General features: G+C 39.6%; 1 protein-coding gene across 1 annotated transcript in view; it reads right to left on the bottom strand.

The window, feature by feature from the left end:
• Positions 1-7679: 7679 nt before the first annotated feature.
• FKTN (fukutin) overlaps positions 7680-22448 on the bottom strand; it is a 77147-nt gene continuing 62378 nt past the window's right edge. Inside the window, exon 10 of the mRNA XM_043567129.1 lies at positions 7680-13271. Coding sequence (XP_043423064.1) covers positions 13058-13271 — 214 coding nt within the window. The 3' untranslated portion in view covers positions 7680-13057. The remainder of the gene's footprint in view (positions 13272-22448) is intronic.

The following is a 22448-nucleotide window of genomic DNA, read 5'->3' as shown; positions in this document are numbered from 1 at the left end:
TCTCTTCAGCGTCAGGATCCCTCTTAGAATTAATTTCCACTCTCCAGTTCCCCAGACCGAGGACCTCTTAGTAACACCCAGTACACACATGCACACACATATCTCCATCAGGACACCTGGTGTTGAGGCCTGTCCAGAGCAAATGTTGACCATTGCAGCAGAAAGCAGGGCACATAACTGCCTCAGGCAAGTGGGCTTTTCTTCCCATAGTGACAATTAGAGGGACGCGCAGCCCTGGGTGTGCCCAGCTGCTGACACTTTCAAGATCAGGCTGGCTTGGCCTTCACTCTGAGGGCTGGAGCAGAGAGTGCTAATTCCGGCCAATAACCCCAAGGACAGTGAGAAAGCAAGGGTGGGGGTGGGGGTGGGGGTGGGGGGAGCAGAACCAAGTACTGGAGAAAAGAAAGAGGTGGGGTGGGACTCTCCTTCTCCTCTTTATATTCTCTGGTCTTTGTATAAAAGACATGACTCATCAAATGGGTCCCCTAGATGAGGATTTGGACGCTCTGTGGGCAGCAGATAAGAGTGCAGCCTTCTCGCAGAAAGTAAATTCATTGAATACTCCCCATAAAGTCAATAATGCCAGGCTTATCAGCTGTCCTCATTCCTCACTCAGCCCCCTGGGGACCAGACTTGAAATAAAGGCCACAGCTCCAGGGGCTGGAGAGTGGAGGCGCAGGACTGGGCTGGGAAGGGGCCTCTGCCCCCCTGGGTCATATTTTAGGCAGGTGGGGGAAATCTGCCAGGCCTGAGCTGCCCAGAGTCCTCAGCTTCCCAGGCTGACAAATCCCGAACCATCACATACACCGAGGGGATAAGGGATGCACCCCTCACCCTCAAATTGAGCAGATGTTTTCAGGAGGTTCCACTGGGGCTTCTTAGGACAATTAGAGGATGTTATTTTAAATGTAACCAATAAAAAACGTACAGAGGAAACCTTGATTTCTTGGCACAAACATACTTCTGCACTACCCAAGAGCACGTCTATCTTCCCTAGCTGGTGGAGATCTGGCTTCCTTGCAGGTTGCCTGAACTAAGGAGAGTAAAGTCAGTTGTTAGCACAAGTTGCCCAGTCGTACAACTAGAACAGTTCCTCTTTCCACTTTGGAGACCAGAGTCTCCAGAGGCAGACAGACAACAGGGAAATGAGGACCAAGTTAAGACCTAGAATTTAACATCTCTCCTGGGCACATCTCCTTTCCTGACTTCTGCTTTCCCCAGTTCCCATAGCTAAGACTTGTCTCCACATGGAGAGTGCAACCGGTCCTGGTTTCCAGCTGAAGCAACAGGTGTAGAAATGGCTCCAGCCTCTTCCCCACTTCTCGAACATTGCTGGATTGTGCTGCCTCAGGTCTAACACTGACCAGTGTGTCCTCACTCCTTTACCCCTTTCCAGAAAGATTGCTTTCAAATCTTCTCTAGAACCCAGGACCTCACTACCAACTCTCCTGCCCCAATTTATCTACACTTTTGTCTTGGCTCTCTAATTCCCTGAACCCTCTGGATAAGACCCTACATTGGTCCCATAATACTTCTTCTATGTGGCCTGCAGCCCCATTTCCCAGACCAATACCAAGTGCCCCTCGGCCTCAAACACTTCCTGTCCCTGGATGCCCTGTGTCTGTGTCTGGCAATGGCTGGGAATTCTAGTAGTGACCTTACCTGAGACACTTGGCATCTTATGTCCACCTGGGTAAGCCTCTGTCCTCTGTCCCTGCAACTGTAGGGATCCCAGGGTTTCTGGGATCAGTCTCAGTGAACCTAAATTCTCCCCAATCCCCACCTGGCCTTGGAGGTGCTTCATGAATATTTGTTGAGACAAAAATGAACCTCAGTTCTCAGCACAGTACCTGTGAGTAGTAATTTAGCCAGGAGTGTTTATTAAAGACATCATGTTCTTATTCAAATATCGTTTCTACACTTTCTCTTATCCAAACTTCACAGCAGGATATTCAGGGCCCCCTCCCACCCCAGTCTGCTCCTTGCCCACTTTTCTAGTTGTATTTCTTTAAACTATTTATCCATACATAGCCAGGTGGTCTTCTGAGACCAGATGAGACTGGGAGCTTTCAGGGTAGTATGGCCATAGACTACAGCCAGGCAGTGTTATGTAGTGTCCTATAAAGCCCATTCTGTGATTTTATTGACTTCCTTTCTTCAGAAATGCTTTCTTTCCTTTCTTCATGCAAATTTTCTGTTCATTAAGTCTTAAGATCCAGCTGCACCTCACTGTCCCTCCCCTGCCCTCCTTCCTAGAGCTTTATCTAGCTTTGGATGCTCAGGCTGCCTTCCACAAAGTCTGGGACCTTTGGTCCCTTTTTCTTTTTTTTTTTTTTTCTTTTTTTTTTTTTAATTTTTTTCAACGTTTTTTATTTATTTTTGGGACAGAGAGAGACAGAGCATGAACGGGGGAGGGGCAGAGAGAGAGGGAGACACAGAATCGGAAACAGGCTCCAGGCTCTGAGCCATCAGCCCAGAGCCTGACGCGGGGCTCGAACTCACGGACCGCGAGATCGTGACCTGGCTGAAGTCGGACGCTTAACCGACTGCGCCACCCAGGCACCCCTGGTCCCTTTTTCTAAGCTTGGTCTTTCAGACTCAATTCTGTTAAGTATTGTTTTAATCCCATGTCCTGTCTCCCTAGAAGACAAAGCATGTACCTGTGCCTTTGAGATCAGGGTCATTTGTTATCACCAGATCTCAGGAGAGGGCCCTCTACCAGGAGAACTCTTAAATATCTAATCTCACAGAAAAATTATTCCTTGGGTTTATTAGGAAAATATGTTCATAGGATTTATTGCAAAAGTAGAAATAAAAGCAAGATAATAATATTACCAATATCTATCATTATTGAACATCTACCAGAAGCTGTAGATTTCCTATATTTCTTTTTTTTTTTTTTACATTTACTTATTTATTTATTTTGAAAGAGACAGAGAGAGCGCGCCAAGTAGGGGAGAGGGCAGAGAGAGGGGGGGACAGAGGATCTGAAGTGGGCTTTGTGCTGACAGCAGAACTGTACCGAAGTCTGAACCACCCAGGTGCCCGCCTGTATTTCTTATAATAACCCTTAGAGGTTAGGTATTAACTTCAGCCCCATTAGTTGGAAAAAAATTGGAACTCAGAAGTTAAATAACCAGCCTAAGATCACAAAACTAGAAAGTGGTGCTCCTGGATTTGAGTCTCAATTTGTACAACTCCTAAGCCCTTGTTGGTCTCATCAAACGCTCTCAATGTGCATTATCCAATATTGCTAGCTACTGGCTACATGATGCTATTTAATTAAAATTAAACATTCCGTTTCTTGGTTATATTTGCCACATTTCAAGTGCTCAATACTCACATGTGGCTTGTGGCTACTGCACTGGACAGTGCAGACAGAGATCATTCCCAGCATCACTGGATGCTCTATTTGGACAGTACTGCTACACATGTTCTCGTCTTCCAATAGGATATGGAGGAAAGACAGCTCATGGTGAATGATAACCGGCATGACATGAGGCGAGGACAGCTTCCTAAAAGCAAAGGCTTTCCCTTGGTCTGTGAAGTCACCCTTTGGTTTTTCTGTTAAACAGGATGTGGTTGGATTAGAGGTTTGCACAGTTTAAGCTCCAAAACAAACTCGTACACCCTCCAACTATCATTCTTCTAAGAGAGCTGACAGACTGTGGTGGTAATATAGGTTCAGAAAATTAGTCACCCAATTACCCTTCCTGCAATATTCATTCACTAGAAAATTTTCTCCAAATTATTGAAACTAGAGGGAAAGATTGAATCTAGGAGTTTTAGATGAGGAAAAAAAAACTGGTGATAAATATGAAATTAATTAAACTTACAGAAGCCTAAGAATAATGATACCAGCTGCTAAAGGGCTCTTGCTGCTAAATCAAATTTGGGAATGGTCAACTATAAAGGATACAAATGAGTAATAAGTGAGAAAATAAGTTTTAAAGAGGATTACTAAATTTACAGAGCAAATCAAAGAAGAATTGGAGGAAAGGAAGGAGAAAAAGCAAAAAATCTAAAAATCTGTCTTCTAAAAACTGTGACAAGATTATTCCTTTAAATCTTTAACAAAGAATGTTATTTATATATTATTAATTTTTGTAAAACGTGGAAGGACATTCTCTAGGAAAATCATAGTACAAACAATGAGGTACAGTACACAGCCAAAAAGAAAACCATATTAGAGACAACTATAGGATTCGGTGTTACCATGATTTAAAATTTTAGCCATTCTAACAGGTGTGCAGTGGATACCTCATTGTGGTTGTAATTTGCATTTCCCTGATGGTTAATGATGCTGAACATCTTTTTAAAAAGTTATATTAATAATCAGTATTATAGCTCTCTGTCTTTACTCCTCTATTAACAATGATAACTTTTACTCCCTTCAGAAAATGCTGGTACACTTAGCACCTTGGGTCAGCAGTTTATATGAAGGTTGGGTACGTTACATGGAGGGGAGAAGAACAGTCATAGGGAAACTTTCTTAAACAGCAAAGGTGTAAATTTAGGTTAGAAATAGAAGCAGTAGTAACTTTTAGTAAAGATGGGCATTTCCACAAGATTTCTGGAAAAGTATACATTTCGGAAGAGGAAAACGCTGAAATTCAGCAGACTTTGCATTTTTGTGTAGAAAGAAAAAGATAAGAGCCCCAGACACAAAGTGTGATGAAGCAGAGCTGGGGCACAGGCTGAAATACCTGCAAGCTCTGACCGAAGTCACTTCTCGTACCAGTGACAGCACAGAAGATGGTTTCTAATTATCAGCAGAGCAAGGACTCGTTTGTTAATATTTGCTTCAGTAATAGCTCATGAGGTGTTCATGGAAGAAATTATGACAAACAGAAATGGCAACATCTGCCCCAGGTTTATTGAGATGTAATTGACCTATAACACTGTTTGAGTTTAAGGTGTACAACATAATATATGATAGATGATATGTATTGTGAAATGATGACAAGTTTAGTTAACATCCATCACCTCACATGGCTCAAGGTTTTGTTTTCTCATGATGAGAACTTTTAACATCGGTTCTCTTAGCAACTTTCAAATATACAATATAGTATTGTTAACTGGACTCATTATGCTGTACATTATATCCCAAGAACTTATCTCATAACTAGGAGTTTGTACCTTTTGTCCACCTTCACCCAATTATCCCTGTCCCTACCCTCTTTCTCTGGCAACCACCAATCTCTTCTCTGTTTATGAGTTTTGTTTTTCTAGATTCCACATACAAACAAGATCATACAGTAGTTGTCTTTCTCTGATACTTCGCTTAACATAATGCCTTCAAGGTTCACTTATGTTGCCACAAATGGCAGGATTTCCTTCTTTCTGGTGGCTGAATAATATTCCATTGTCTCTCTATATATACCACATCCTCTTATCCATTCATACCTTGATGGATACTTAGGTTGTTTCCATATCTTGGCCATTGTAAGTAAAGCTACAATGTACAGAGGATGCAGAAATCTTTTTGCCATAATGATTTCATTTCCTTCAGATAAACATCCAGAAGTGGAACTGCTGGATCGTATGGTAGCTCTATTTCTAATATTCTGAGGAAGCTTCATCCCATTTTCCTAGTGGCTGCATCAATTTACATTCCCACCAGCAGTGCGTATGTGTTCCCTTTTCTGCACATTCTCATCAGCACTTTTTGGCTCTTTTCTTTTCGGTAACAGCCATTCTAACAGATGTGAGGTTTTGATTTGCATTTTCCTGATGATTAGTGATGTTGACCACCTTTTCATGTACCTTTTGGCCACTTGAGTATCTCTTTTGGAAAAATGTCTATTCGGTTTCCTTGCCTACTTTTAACTGGATTATGCTACTTTTTGCTATTGAGTTGTAGGAGTTCCTTACATATTTTGCCTATTAACCTCTTATCAGATATATTGTTTGCAAATATTTATTCCCACTCTATAGGTTATTTTTCATTGTTGTTTCCTTTCCTTTGTGGAGGCTTCTAACCTTGAGGTAGTCCCACTTGTTTACTTTCACTTTTGTTGCATTTGGTGCTTCTCGTGACATATCCAAAAAATCATTGACAAGAGCAATGTCAAGGAAGTTTTTTTCCCCACTTTCTTCTAGGTGCTTTATGGTTTCAAGCCTCACATTTATGCAAATACATTTTGAGTTAATTTTTGTGAGTGGTGTAAGATAGAAGTCTAGTTTCATTCTTTTGCATGTGAATATCCAAACTTTCCCAGCCCCACTTATTTATTTTTAAATTCTTTTAATGTTTATTTTTGAGAGAGGGAGACAGAGTGTGAGCGGAGAAGGGGCAGAGAGAGGCAGACACAGAATCTGAAGCAGGCTTCAGGCTCTGAGCTATCAGCACAGAGCTCCACACAGGGCTCAAACTCACGGACTGGGAGATCATGATCTGAGTGGAAGTCGGACGCTTAACTGACTGAGTCACCCAGGCACTCCATCCAGCCCATTAAAGAGACTGTATTTCCTCTGTTCAGTATTCTTGGCTCCTTTGTCAAATATTAGTTGACTGTTCATGCAGGGGTTTATTTCTAGGCTTTCAATTCTGTTCCATTGGTCTATGTGTCTGTTTTTATGCTAGTACTGTATTGATTAGTATAGCACTATAATTTAGTGTAAAACCAGCAAGCGTAACGCCTCCAGCTTTGTTCTTCTTTCTCAGGATTGCTTTGGCTACTGCTTTTGACTGCTTGGTTAATGATGCTGAACATCTTTTTAGCGTGCGTGTCACCTGTAGGTCTTTTCCAGGGAAATGTCTATTCATGTCTTTCGCCCATTTTCTAATTGGATTTTTCTAAGCTGTTGAGGGTTCAGGTTCTTTATATATCCTAGATGCTAGTCTTTTGTCAGACATGTTGTTTGCAAATGTTTTCTCCTAGTCTGCAGCTTGACTTTCCATCCTTTTCTGGTAGGCTTTTGCAGAGCTGCAAATTTTAATTTTGATGAAGTCCAACTTATCAATTTTTCCTTTTATGAATTGTGCTTTTGGTATCAAGTCTTAAGAAAGAGCTCTGCCTAGTCCTAGATCATTAAGATTTTATTTTTTTTCCCGAAAGTTTCATAGTTTTACATTTTAGTACATTATACCTGAGTTCATTTTTGTATAAAGTATGAATTTCAAGTTGAGGTTATTTTTGTTATTGTTGTTGAGATGGCTATCCTTGCCTCCCCTGAATTGCTTTTGCTCTTTGATCAACAATCCTGGTGAGCACATTTGTGTATCACTTTCTGGGTTCTTTATTCTCTTCAGGTGATCTATGTGTCTATCTCTTTACCAATACCACACTGTCTTGATTACTGCATTAATCAAGGGCTGCCTAATGAAGACTGGGTGGCTTAAAACAGACATTTATTTTCTCACAGTTCCGTAGGCTAGAAGTCCAAGATCAAGGTGTTGGTAGGGTTGGTTTCTTCTGCGGGCCTCTCTCCTTGGCTTGTAGATGGCCACCTTCTCTCTAATCTTCACATAGTGTTCCCACTGTGCCTGTCTGTATTCCAATCTCTTCTTATGGGACTTGGTCATATTCGGTTAGGGTCCACCCAAATGACTTCATTTTACCTTAATTTTAGAAATACTATACCGGTGGCAAGATGGACTATTTTGCCAGGTTGCTTATGAATGTTAGTGGCTGTAACAATATCTACTGCAAACTTCAAGAATAAACACAAATATCTCATGTGATTAAAAAGACTTTATTCATCATCCCATACCGATTATATATTACAAATTCTGATCAAAATAATAATATTAAAGGTATTTTCAGTAGTACCACAAACTACCTGTACCTGAAGATAAAACCAAATAGTAAACTGGTAAGCATACACTGAAATTTACCCATGTTTAAAATATCACTTTGTTTAAAAAATTCACAATCATGTTTTTCTGGTTATAAAGTGGAACGGACACACAAATAGCTACATACGATTTTCATTTAACAAACACATGAACTATTCCCCATGCTCTCAATGAGTCATCAAAAGATGACAAAATCTTGTAATTCTTCTTAATGGTGCGGGAGACAGTACATTGTTTTATGTAACAAAATACAGTACTTCTAATTCTCCTCATGCTCCCTTTCAAACCCACTGTGAGAGCTGCTTGTAAGTATACAACAGCTTGGTTGGCTAATGGGTTTCCACATAATCTCTACATTGGGTTGGGTTGGGGGAGGCCAAGGGGGGGTATCCTAACCTAGAAGTTCTGTAAATACAGAAGCAGAGATTTGTCATTAGGAAAATGTAGACTTGCCTACTTTAGTACTGGTCCTGTGAAGAGGTATCACTATTGAACTGGCCTGTATGACTTATAAACTATCATTAGATTTTAGCCTGTGCAGAGAAGCTTACAAAAGCATCACATACCCTGTTGATTCTTGCCTGGGACAGAAATACAAATGTGATGGAAAAAGGTGGAAATGAGTATTTTTCATCTCTCCTTTATTAAAACACCGATAGAGACATTCATCAGCACTGATAGTTATATGAAACTAAGTATTCCAAATTCTTTCCCTCTGTAAATCATGACTTACATCTGATTTTGGCTGGGTAGAGATTTACTAACGAGGAGATGAGAATTTATCTCTAGAATATACTAGAATATTAAAGAAGAAGCCCGGGGGAGAGCACGTACCAAACGTACAGAGGTAGAGAGAGTAAATTGCTTGGGACGAAGGAACTAGATAACAGAAGGGATCATATAAGGAGTCTTTAGGAGAAAAATGTTTGACCAATAAAATGAAAATACAAGTTCTATTTAGAGGAGACAACTCGGTAATGTCTCTGAATTCATGAACCATATAATTTGTCCTTTAATGCCTTGATACAATGAAACATTTTTTTTTCCTAAGCAAATTCAGTCACCCAACCTCCTGAGTAAGGTTCATGTTCTGAACCATAGTTACTTCAATCCCATTTGAAAAATAATTAGAAAAGAGACTTGGAAGTAGGAAATGGAACATCTCCTGAGTAATACTAGGCCCAGTGCTAAGCACTTTATTTCATTTTATCCTAAGTGAAAATCCTAAGAAATACACCTCATCTCCCCAATTCACTTTGTGGAAAATGAGGCTGAGAGGTTCTCTGCCAGAAATCCCACACGATGAAGCTAGGATTCAAACTTGGGCCTAATTCAGAAGTTTGTGGTCTTTATAAACCAACATGCTGACTCCCCTAAGTGAAATGTTAGAGGTGTCCTAGCCCAGGTCTTAATGACAGAGGAAGAAGAGGAGGAAAGAGAAACCCCTGCTGGGACATTTTTTTCAAAGATATCCTTTTGTCTGGTCAGGAAGTGGAGTTTTCCCATGATAATTAAGTATCAGGAGTTGGGAATGTGGCACTTTCTCTGACTAGATTTTGAGGGAACATTTCCCATGGCGATTTATAATACTGAGGATGAAAGAATCGTTCATTTTCCAGGAGGTGAAATTTGGGGGAGACTTTCTTAGGCTTGTGATACTGGGTGAGGTGTTAGGCTGGAGTGTGGAAATTCGTTCCAAGTGTGCTTCTCAGATGCAGCTCTGGTCCCCAATCTACAAACCCCCGCTTTTCTATGTAACACCCTGCTGTCCCATGTGCCATCAAAAGCTTTGCAGCCATGGTAAGACTGGATACAATGGTTTGGGGTCACAAAGAAGGAGAGGAATGAGCACAGTCGAATTATTCTCAACTACTTGTATCCATAAGAGGGTATCAATAAGGGAAGGAGGAAGGACTCTTGGGAAGTGGGTGCTTAGCAGATTGGTGTTGTTTCCTGGGGAGGTAGATGGGGTGAAGCAGCAATGGGATGCATCTTGAACTTAAGAGAATCAGGTACTCCTGGATGTTAAGAATATCAGGACCAAAGGCTGATGTCTCCAAACATGAACTAGTTTACCTTTTGGAGATATGGCATTTTGCAGATAAAGGTATGAAAACAGTGTAAGTATTTTGGACAAGAAAGAAACACTCTTTCTTGATCTCTTTGTCACTTCGGGTTCTCAATCTGGGCAGAAAGATACTAAGTGAGGAATGGCAGAAACACCCTGAAACCGAGTCCCTAGGCACGGGATGACTTCTCTGCCAAATATCTCAATCAGAGTTAAGATGCTGTGCCATGATGCACTGAAACAGGGACAGGGCCCAAAGTCATGGCACTCCTGAGTTTTAGCCTCTGTTGTTTATCAAATCACTCCTATAGCTTACTGATTTGGCTATAAAATAAGGAGAAAATGAATGTGACCCTCTAGTCTTTAAGACTCAAGAGCAAGATGATTTTCCCTCAAGAGTTAACTTGTTTGGGGAGGATGGTAGACATTCTGCCAGCTAGTGGTCATATTTCAGGGTTGGTAGCCAGGGAATCAAAGAAACCGGCCATCCCACTGCCCAGCTTCTTAGGGATGCCTGATTTTGAGAACTGCAGTTTTATTCCAGGGGCCAGGTGTCAGTAGCTGCAGCAGAGGGGAGAAGGCCAAGTACTCCCTGCCTTGAGAAGGAAGAGTGGCCACCTGTTGTCAAGTGGGAGGTTATCAATCTTGCCTCTCAGGATCTCTCTGGAGACATCCATGGGTGCCTAACCTCCAAGTTACTATAAGAGGTTTTCTCCTGGTAAGCCAAAGTGAACCTCAAAGTGGTCATATTAGGAGAACTATTGTTAGAATACTAAGGTGAAGGAAAAAAAGTGATTTGATGAGGTGTGATGGTAGATTCACCCAAACCAAGGTCTCTGGACACTCAGCACAGTTAAGAACTGTCAAGAAACACAGGATGAAGTATGGCTGAATCTGTATCAGAAGCAAGCCTGGCGTTCAGAGTATGGGGAAAAGCTCTCATTCCCTCAAACTAGGGTAGGACCCAAGAGCTGAAGCCTGTGAAACCAGAAGGTAGCCAAGAAAGGTACGTTAGCTGCCAGTGATCTATGGAGGGAAGGATATAGAACCTCTGTCAATGAGGCCAAGACATCTTAGATTTTGGATACTTTAAGACCTTGGACTCCAGGGATAGATAAAAGAAAAATAACCTAAATAGGAGCGGGTAAGAGCCCTTGGCAAACAGTGGAAGCCCCAATTTGAAATGGGCAGAAATGAGTATGCACTTTTGTATGCACTTCTAGATGCTAAGCACAAGCAAATGGTCCTCACTAAGCAGGGTGGATTCTGGCCAGGAACGTTATTATTATTATCTGATATTTTTTCAACCATGAAAAATTAAATTAGGTTCAGCTATTTAGAATTTGGGTATGATTTCTATGGACTGGTTTTCCAGCAAAGGGAAAGTTGATTACAATGGCCTGTCATCTGGGGACAAGTTTACTGGTAATCTATACGTGTCCCTGAAAACCTAATGATGTTAGTTATGAAAAGATCCAATGATGATGCATGGAAATCTCATCCCAAGAGAGGAAGGTCAGTGGTTACCATTTATTTAAAAAAGGTTTTGATGTTTTGAAAGTACAGAGTGGGGTGGTTGCTGGTCACTATTCCCAACTTTGTTTTAGGAAAACTCAGTCAAGCCCATTCCCTCAGACCTCTGGTTTCCATTTCTGACACTCCTATTATTCTCTGGTTTTAGAGGAAAATCTGTGATCTTGCCCAGAAAGTTGTCCTAAGCAGCCTAGACAAAATGTAAGACTCAGCCTCCTTCCTGGACAAAGAAAAAGCGAGCAGTGCTTATTGTGACTATGTATACCTTTACCTCTCACTTGGAATATGTAATTAAAGTGACCCATGAAGAGATGAGGGAGACTGAGTCATCCTAGCCCACTCTGAAACATATCCTGAGGGCGCAAAAGGAACCTGAAGGGTCTCAGAATGGGTGGTACTTGATAAAGCAGGGAAGTCTGCGCTCTTGTCCCATCAATAAGCAACAGATAGAACACTGAGATAGAATTAGAATGGACACAGACTTTACAGACACTATGATGTGGGGGTGGGGCAGGGGAGAAAGCATTTCTCAGGTTTGCCATTTATCTTCCTTTTGGAGATGCGAGAGAGTACTGGAAGAGGAAAGGGAACAGGTAGGTTTACATATCATTTAAATTTGTTTATAGGCCATGAATGAAAGATATGGAACTGTAACTGATCAATGAGTACAATGAAGAGTACAATTAGAAAAATTAGAGGTATTTCTATTAATATTTTAGTGTTAACATTAAAATTGGGAGTACAAGGATTATAAGTTCAGAAAATATTAAAGTCCACGAATAGCTCATATTTCCACCTAACAGATGGTTGGGAAAGAAATAAGGAAAGTAAGTTTCATGAAATGACAACCCTTTCAAAATCCTGTCTGGTAGCATGATCTCACTTGAATGATTTGTTAACAAGTGCTATAGAGGTCAGTGAAAATATTCTCACAATGGCTGGAAATTTAAGCTTCACACAAGCATAAGCTTTCTTTTCATTTCAAACATAAAAATAGAAAATGTATGGAAATTTGCATATCTTTGACAAAGTTAAAAAGAAGCTCTTGTTTTCTTATAAAATGATGCCCTGTGCTCTAGATGAACTCCATATCAGGTTGCTTGTAAAATGAATCTGCTAGCATCTTTTCTTGAGGCCATCTAAAGTGTGATCACTTAAATATTAACTCAGACTCTACAACCTTAAAAGCAGCACTAACATACAAGCTTCACTGCTGATAACAGCAACGGGCTATTCTTTTCTACGAGTATATCCCTCCTTAGCTTTGCCCGATAAACCTGTGTTCCAGTCCAGGCATTATCTAAAATCTTTAAAGAACATCATATTCTGTATGAGCTCTTCAAAGAGTGAGGGTGTTTCCCTCCAAGGAAAATTGAGGTGCTTACCAAAGGGAAGGGAAAGAGAGACAGGCACGTGCCTCACTCACTTCTGTTCCTCCACTGTAACCTAGCACTGCACCTGGCACATGGGGGCTCCTTAACAAATGTAAAATGAGAGGATTAAATCAGATGGCTCAGAGGTTAAGACTCTCTGCGTCTTCAAACTTGACATACATCTTTGGCTCCTACTTACGTTTGACACATAGAGATGTATCTTCTTAAACAGTTATCCACCTTTGTTTCAGACGAGGAATTCTACCATTTCAAGTTACTGTCTCAGTATAACTGGATAACCTCATCCCACTCAGAAATAGGCCAGACTCCATTGGGCCGTACATTGGGGGGAGAGCGCTTCCAGTCCCATGTCTTCACGGGAATCTTCCAGGTCTTACCATAGTTGGCTTCAATGTAGTCAATGGTTTCACAGGGCACATGAATCTTCATGTCTACAAACTCAGTCCAGCACAGTGTAAACTTGGGAAATAGGTACCTGCAGCAAAACAGAGGCAATGTAGAGAGGGGTTAGGCTCAAGAGTAAAAGTTTATCTCAGGAACCCAGTTGCTAGTGAACTTTGGGCTGAAGGAAAGGCCTCTCCCACTCAATAGCTTTGGGGACAGACATGGTGGGTATTTTGTTGTTTCTGACTGTCCAGCATCCCCTTCCTCTTCTATTTTTTTTAAGTTTATTTATTTAGAGAGAGAGAGAGGGAGAGAGAGCACCTGTGCGTGGGCAGGGGAAGGGCAGAGAGAGAGAGAACCCAAGCAGGCTTTATACTGTCAGCACAGAGTCAGACGAGGGGCTGGAACTCACGAATCGACTCGTGAAATCATGACCTGAGCTGGTATTGAGTCAGATGCTTAACCGACTGAGCCACCCAGGTGCCCCTCCCATTCCTCTTCTAATGTGACAGCACCTCCATTTCCCTCTCCTTATTCTCTATGGTTTAGGAGGGGCTAACCCAACCCCCAGGCCCCTGAGATACAAAGACCCAGGCGTAACCAGTACATTATAGTGACTGGATCAGGGATGGGAATATACACAAATTAGGCAAATAAAAGTCAGCTCTGGGATTTCCGTTGGGACTACTGGAGGAAAGAGGCATTCTTTTTTGCTGAGGTTTCTAAGCTGGTGAGATGGAAGCTGAGCATCTTTGTTATCTCTTAGCAGAAAGAGTCTGTCTGAGAATGAAGTCAAAGCAAAAAGCTGCCAAAAAGTGGAGGAAAAATGATAGAGCTCAGAAAACCCCAGGGAAGGACTTGGATTTAGCTGTGGCCATTCCTTAAACATCTCAGGTAAATAAATCCATGAATATATAGATATTCTTTGTTTCCTCCAAGTTTTATTTAAATTCTAGTTAACTATTCCTTTTTTTTTTTTTTACAACATTTCTAATACTTGCACTTCTTCATTTTTTCTTAAAGTTTATTTATTTATTTGAGAGAAAGAGTGTATATCAGTGGGGAGGGGCAGAGAGAGGGAGAGAGAGAATCCCAGGTAGGCTCTGTGCTGTCAGAGCAGAGCCCGAGAAGGGGCTTGATCCCACAAACTGTGCGATCATGACCTGAGCTGAAATCAAGAGTTGGACACTTAACCGACTGAGCCACCAGGCACCCCAATACTTGCAATTTTTCATGCATGGAGGGGAGGCAAGTACAGAAGTGAGAATGGAAACAAAACCTTTCTAGTCAGCCAGACAACCTGAATCAAGCCACGCTTAAGACAGCTTTCTGAGTAAAGCTTCACGCACCAGCCCCCTCCTCAAACGCAGGAATCCAGGAACCGAGGTCTAATGCTTGGCTGTCTGCACTCCAACAATATCTCTCTTAACGACAGCTATACAGACCCATTCTTCCTGCCCTGCTTTTATTTTACCACTTGCCCCCCTCCTTTTTTTTTAAATCTCTGTTCTCAGCCACAAACTTACTTTCTTATTTTTAATAGTTCACACATCATTAAATCCCCATCCAATTCAAACTACTACTGAAAGAAGCCGACTACACAACACTAAAATAAGCAACACATGTGTGAGGTGAATCTTCTTTTCTCTTAGAGCCTGGATTTCCCGAGGATATACAGCAAGCATGACTCCAAGATGCATTCCCAGGCTTCTGTCCCTTAAACCTATCTGTAATTTCTGCCTTTCTTTCATCTCAAATGCTAAAGAACATCTCGACACCAGCCCAGGCAATGTTAGTTATAATGAATCTTACTCTGTCTATAGCAGAACTATTTTAACTAGCAGGTAAGTCTGAGAAATCAAACCAAAACACGTTTCTTAAATGAACTCTGGATCAGTAAATTAAATTCAATATATTACAAAGGAAAGCTAAAATGAGCAGGTTCATTAGGTTTAAGTTTATATTACAGCCCTATATTCTGTGTTGATGTTTTCTGAGGAATGTTTCTTCTCTTCACAACATGAAAAGAACTTTCAGTAATGAGATATGAAGTGGCAATCGCAGAGATCACAGAAATTTAAAATATCAGAGGATTAAAGAAAAAAGGAACAGGAAAAAAGCCAGATGTCAAAGCATAATCATTTTGTAGAAATGGGATCTAGCTGGGATGTTCTCCAAGGAAAGGTCAGTTCTCACGTATTCTGCGGTTAAATATCATGTTTTACCACCAGATGAACGTAAAGCCATACATGAAAAGGAGAGGCTGAACAAATTCTAAAGAAAGCAACAAGTTCCTTCTACCCAAACCAATGGGTGCTGGCAGTTAATAGACAATCCCAGCTGGCTTCTGTGAAAAAACGGCCACAGAAAATCTCAGAGCTGAGGAAGAAATAAGATACAGCATAGCTCTACCATCTGCTGGTCCCAATTTTATTCTGCACACTCATATTCATGGAAATGCTTATTTTGTCATCAGACACAGCCATCCATCACTGGCCTCCACCCTCCCCTATCAGATTCTGGTCACCAGAATGTCCACCTGTCCTCTCCTATCAAGTTGACACACTGAAGTTGAAATGAGGCAGAAATTACGGTCTATTTTGTAACCTAGTCCAGGAAGTTCCTCTCGTAAATATTAGCCTCTACAGTCTATCAAAGAAGTGAACATAAGAAAAATCACAGGTCTGGGATGAGAATACCACAAATTTTACAACAGCAATATTTTAAACGATGAAATGTTCGAATGAACAAAACCAAAACATTAAAACTACATATGCAATGTTAAAAGTAATTCAAAGACAATTTAACCGAAACGTTCATTTTTGTTCCTGAATGGAAATACCCTTAAATCTTTGTGGTTTTCTTTTCACTTAAATAATTTTCAATTCGATCAGCAAAAAGAAAATTCCAGCTTCCTAGGAGAAGAGGAAAGGTAAACAAACCATAAAACGTGAAAACAGATTGTGAAATGGGATTGCGGAGAGGAAGAGGGGGGGTGGGTGACAGAGAACAGCACATGCCATGTGCTCTGTCCAGGTTACCAGTAAACACTACGACTGGACCACACCATGGGTCTGCGACCTTACCTTAGCCTTGAAAGCTAAGATTCTGTTTGGCTAAGCAGTTTGTACTTGAAAGCTCTGAGACAGGATCTAAAATGGGAACAGATTTCAATTCGAACCTAGTAAGTTCAAGGGATCTTTTCACATAAACAAAAATCCTTACATTCACATTTCTATTTCATACCACATTCATTTTATCTTTGCATAAAATAGTAATTAGAATTAAGAGTTAGTTGGGAGTTAAAAAAAAAAAAGACAGAGAGAGAGAGTTAGTTGGAGTAGACCGTTTCCATTTTTTTCTCCTCACAGACATCCTTACAATCTGTAAAACCACTCACTGGTGGTGGGATGAAGTAATCTCACCAGTTTAATTGTACAACCTATAGACATTATTGCTAAGTGAAAAACATTGCTGTTATTATTCCTAGGTAGCTAGGCTAAGTGAGACAGAGACACCATCAATTGTAACTGAATCTGACCTTTTTAAACATAATTTGCATTAGACTCTGAAGTTAAAACAGCAGAGCCATGGTCTTAAACAAGAATTTCCTGTAAAACACCACAAATGGTTTATTCTCATTATCAGTTTGGTCTCTTCTTTAATTCTTAATTTCTTTTTCTTGTGTTATTACAATGCCTAAGCCTTCTAGCATTTGGCTTAATGGAAGCAAGGATAGCACATAGTTTTTGTTTGTTTCTGATTTTAATAGAAAAGCTTCTAAAAAGTTTACCATTAAATATGATTGCTCACTCTAGGTTTTTGGTATATTCCCTTTATCTGGTTAAGGAAATTCCAGATCCCTTTTATTTCAAACTTGCTAAAAGATCTTTCCCCTCCCTTCTGGTTAATTATGAAATTTATCAAAAGTTTTTAATGTCATCTATTGAAACAATCATCAAAGGTTTTTCTCCTTTAATCTTTTAATCCTTTAATGTTGAGAATTACACAAATATATAGATACTATAAAATTTGATTTGTTGTATTTCATTTAAGATATTTTCATCTGTTCGACAATATTGTAATTTCCCTTTAAAAATTTTGTTGGCATTGTCCAAGTCTAATTTTGCTATCAATCTCAGACAATGGGTTGCTTAAAGCATATTTTTCATATTTTTCCTTTTAAAATTTTCTGAAATAGGAGATATAATATAGGGAATAATCTACTTTGTGAAGGCATGGTAAAACTTTCCTGTAAACTTTCTTGGCCTTTCATTTGGGACAAGAGGGGGAAAGGAGAATTTTTCTTTTTCTTTTTTTAAATGTTTATTTATTTTTGAGAGAGAAGAGAGACAGAACATGAGCAGGGGAGGGGTAGAGAGAGAAGAAGACACAGAATCTGAAGCAGGCTCCAGGCTCTGAGCTGTCAGCACAGAGCCTGATGCGGGGCTCAAACCCATGAACCGTGAGATCATGACCTGAGACAAAGCTGGACGCCTAGCCGACTGAGCCACCCGGGCACCCTGGAAAGAAGAATTTCTGATTATTAATTCAATTTCTTTCATGAGTATAAGTTTCGTAGATCTTCTTGAGTTTTGACATTTATTTTTGCCCAGAAAATTTTATCATTTTCGTATTACACCTTATTATCAAATTTAATGATTTAACGTCCCTAACATTTTCCTTTGGAAGTCAGTGTAACATAGTTAAGAGCATAAACTCTAAAGCTCTTGGGTTAGAGTAGTCAATATTTAATTTTACTCTTTTTAAAAAAATTTTTAAATGTTTATTTTTGAGAGAGAGAGACAAAGCGTGAGCAGGGGAGAGACACAGAGAGACAAAGAATCTGAAGCCAGCTCGAGGCTCTGAGCTGTCAGCACAGAGCCTGACAATGGGACTTGAACCCATGAACTGTGAGATCACAACCTGAGCCAAAGTCAGATGCTTAACAGACTGAGCCATCCAAGCGCCCTTTTTCTTTTTTTCTTGATCAATCTTGTTAGATGTCTAGTTTAATTTGCTAGTTTTTATTTTCTTTTAAGAACGAGCATTTGGATTGGTTGATCTTTGATACTGTTTTCTATTTCATTATTATTTTTTTGTTGTTTCTTGGCTTTCTTCCTTCACTTTGCTTAGGCTGACAGCATTATTCTTTTACTTTCTTCAATTAAATGCTTAATTTGTTTTTTTAAATAATTTTTTTAATGTTTGTTTACATCTGAGAGAAAGAGAGACAGAATGTGAGCAGGGGAGCAGCAGAGAGAGAGGGAGACACAGAACCAGGCTGTAAGTTGTCAGCACAGAGCTTGACACAGGGCTTGAACCCACGAGCCCTGAAATCATGACCTGAGCTGAAGTTGGACCCTTAACCGACTGAGCCACCCAGGTGCCCCTTAATTTGCTTTTTTAATCTATTTTTTAATATTTAAATGTTTTTAAGGCTACAGGTTTACTGCTATCCTTTTAACTGCATCCTACAAGTTTTGATATGTATAGTACATTATCTTTGAGTCCTAAAAATTTTATAATTACCACTATTATTTCTTTTTTTTTTTTTGGCTTTTATTTTTTATTTTTTTTCCACCCAAGACCCAGTGTTCATCCCAACAGATGCCCTCCTCAACGCCCATCACCCACTTCCCCCTCTCCCCCAACCCCCATCAACCCTCCATTTTAAACTCATTAGTTATTAATGAAGGCATTTTAAAGTTTCCATATATCTTAAAGAGGTCTTTAATTGTTTATTTATAATTTAATTCCATTGTGGTCAAACAATGCCACCTATTGAAATAAACATGTATATTTTCTCCCTTTAACCTGTTAACAGAATCTCTCTCTCTTTCTCTCTCTCTCTCTCTCTCTCACACACACACACACACACAGAGGAAGATTTTTATTAATGATGTGAAATTTATTAAGATTGTCTTTATGATATAGTACATGACCAACTTTTGTAAATGTCCCATTTATAGCCGAGAAGAAAGTATATCCACCATTTGTTGGGTAAAGACTTTTACATATATATATATATATATATATATATATGTGTGTGTGTGTGTGTGTATATATATGTATGTATATATATATTTACATATATATTTACATATATATATTTACATATATATTTACATATATATTTACATATATATGATAAATCAAGCTTGATTTTGCTCATATTTTCAATAGTTTTATTAATTCCTTTTTTGCTTGAATCAGCAGTTTTTTGAAATAAAAGTATTTCGGAATCTCCCACCATAATTGTGGACATGTCAATATTCATTAGAATTTCATCGGCTTTTGATTTATATACTTAAAGACCACATTATTAAAGTCCTCTAACACTTCTTGGTGCACCATCTCTCTGTAAAATTGTGTTGTGGGCCTTTTAATTTAGCACCAGTTTCCTTTGGTTAATAGTATTGGGGAATATCTTTTTTCTATCTCTATAATTTTTTCAACCTTTCTGTATGATTTTGTTTTAGGTATGCCTTTTACCAAGCATTATATAGGTATGTTTTGTTTTTTTTTTTTCTATCGCATTTTAATCTTTATATGAATTAGCTTAATCTGCTATTATTTCCTGTGGTTAATTATATATTTGGACATTTTTTGAATTCTAGAGCCAGGCTGCCTGGGCTCAAATCCTGGCTCTGTCTGTTATCAGTTGTAATACCTTGGTCAATTTCTTTGTACCTTAACTTCCTCATTTATAAAATGTGGGTACTAACAGTACCTAACAGAGATGTCAGCATACAATGAATAAATAAAGGTAAAGTACTCACTTAGAACAGTATCTAGCACATACACAGTAAGTGCTATTATAATGCTGTTATTATGATTATCTTCACATGTTTTCAGCTTACCATACCTTTTCTTTGACCCACCTTTCCTAATTTCCTTTAATTGATAAATGTTTATAAATTCCCTTTTGTTCTGTTTATTTGGAAGTTTTTAAAAAATATTTTTTAAAGTAATCTCTACACCCAATGTGGGGCTCAAACTTACAACCCCAAGATCGAGAGTCCCATACTCTACCAACTGAGCCAGCCAGATGCCCCTATCTGGAAGTTTTAAATACTATTTCTAACTAGCAGTAGATACTGTTTGTAATAGTTACTGTTTACTTTTAACATATATATGCCACTATAAGATTTGCTAATAAAAACAGATTGTATGCAGAATCTCTACCCTTTTCTTACACACAGAACTTAAATATACTTTACTCCTTGAACACTGACAAATCAACTCCTCCTCAACTTATCATCAAGAGTTTTCCTTTCTGAGGGTTGATGGGGGGTGGGAGGGAGGGGAGGGTGGGTGATGGGTATTGAAGAGGGCATCTTTTGGGATGAGCACTGGGGTGTTGTATGGAAACCAATTTGACAATAAACTTCACAATTCACAAAAATAAACTCAAAATGGATAAAGGACCTGAATGTGAGACAGGAAACCATCAAAACCCTAGAGGAGAAAGCAGGAAAAGACCTCTCTGACCTCAGCCATAGCAATCTCTTACTCGACACATCCCCAAAGGCAAGGGAATTAAAAGCAAAAGTGAATTACTGGGACCTTATGAAGATAAAAAGCTTCTGCACAGCAAAGGAAACAACCAACACAACTAAAAGGCAACCAACGGAATGGGAAAAGATATTCGCAAATGACATATCGGACAAAGGGCTAGTATCCAAAATCTATAAAGAGCTCACCAAACTCCACACCCGAAAAACAAATAACCCAATGAAGAAATGGGCAGAAAACATGAATAGACACTTCTCTAAAGAAGACATCCGGATGGCCAACAGGCACATGAAAAGATGTTCAGCGTCGCTCCTTATCAGGGAAATACAAATCAAAACCACACTCAGGTATCACCTCACGCCAGTCAGAGTGGCCAAAATGAACAAATCAGGAGACTATAGATGCTGGAGAGGATGTGGAGAAACGGGAACCCTCTTGCACTGTTGTTGGTGGGAATGCAAATTGGTGTAGCCGCTCTGGAAAGCAGTGTGGAGGTTCCTCAGAAAATTAAAAATAGACCTACCCTATGACCCAGCAATAGCACTGCTAGGAATTTATCCAAGGGATACAGGAGTACTGATGCATAGGGGTACTTGTACCCCAATGTTTATAGCAGCACTCTCAACAGTAGCCAAATTATGGAAAGAGCCTAAATGTCCATCATCTGATGAATGGATAAAGAAATGGTGGTTTATATACACAATGGAATACTACGTGGCAATGAGAAAAAATGAAATATGGCCTTTTGTAGCAACATGGATGGAACTAGAGAGTGTGATGCTAAGTGAAATAAGCCATACACAGAAAGACAGATACTATATGGTTTCACTCTTATGTGGATCCTGAGAAACTTAACAGAAACCCATGGGGGAGGGGAAGGAAAAAAAAAAAAAAAAGAGGTTAGAGTGGGAGAGAGCCAAAGCATAAGAGACTGTTAAAAACTGAAAACAAACTGAGGGTTGATGGGGGGTGGGAGGGAGGGGAGGGTGGGTGATGGGTATTGAGGAGGGCACCTTTTGGGATGAGCACTGGGTGTTGTATGGAAACCAATTTGACAATAAATTTCATATATTAAAAAATAAATAAATTAAAAAAATAAATAAAAAACAAAAAAAAGTTTTCCTTTTTTTTTAAAATGTTTATTTATTTTTGAGACAGACAGAGCAAGAGAGCACAAGCATGGGAGGGGCAGAGAGAGAGGAAGAGAAAATCCCAAGCAGGCTCCATGCTGCCAGCGCTGAGGCTGAAGCAGGGCTTGATCTCACGAACTCGTAACATTATGACCTGAGCTGAAATCAAGAGTCGGTTGCTCAACTGACTATGCCACTCAGGTGCCCCAACAGTTCTCCTTTTTTGACTTTTCTTTTTAACACATTGTCATTTTATTTTTTACAGGCAATGGCTCATAAATTTACTGACATATTTTACCCATTTCTGTGTTCACCATTATTTCATATATATTATGTCTTCCTTCTGGGTCCTTTAATAGATCTTTAAGCATGGGTCTCTGAGACATAAACTTTCTTAGTCTTTTTATATGTGTAAATGTCTTTATTTTGACTTCCCTCTTGAATGTTAGTTTTTTTTTTTAATTTTTTTTAATGTTTATTTATTTTTGAGACAGAGAGAGACAGAGCATGAATGGGGGAGGGGCAGAGAGAGAGGGAGACACAGGATCAGAAGCAGGCTCCAGGCTCTGAGCCATTAGCCCAGAGCCCAACGCGGGGCTCGAACTCACGAACCGTGAGAT

The sequence above is a fragment of the Prionailurus bengalensis genome, chromosome D4 (genome assembly GCF_016509475.1).
Source record: "Prionailurus bengalensis isolate Pbe53 chromosome D4, Fcat_Pben_1.1_paternal_pri, whole genome shotgun sequence".
Lineage (NCBI taxonomy): Eukaryota > Metazoa > Chordata > Mammalia > Carnivora > Felidae > Prionailurus > Prionailurus bengalensis.
This window is presented reverse-complemented; position numbering and strand designations above follow the sequence as displayed.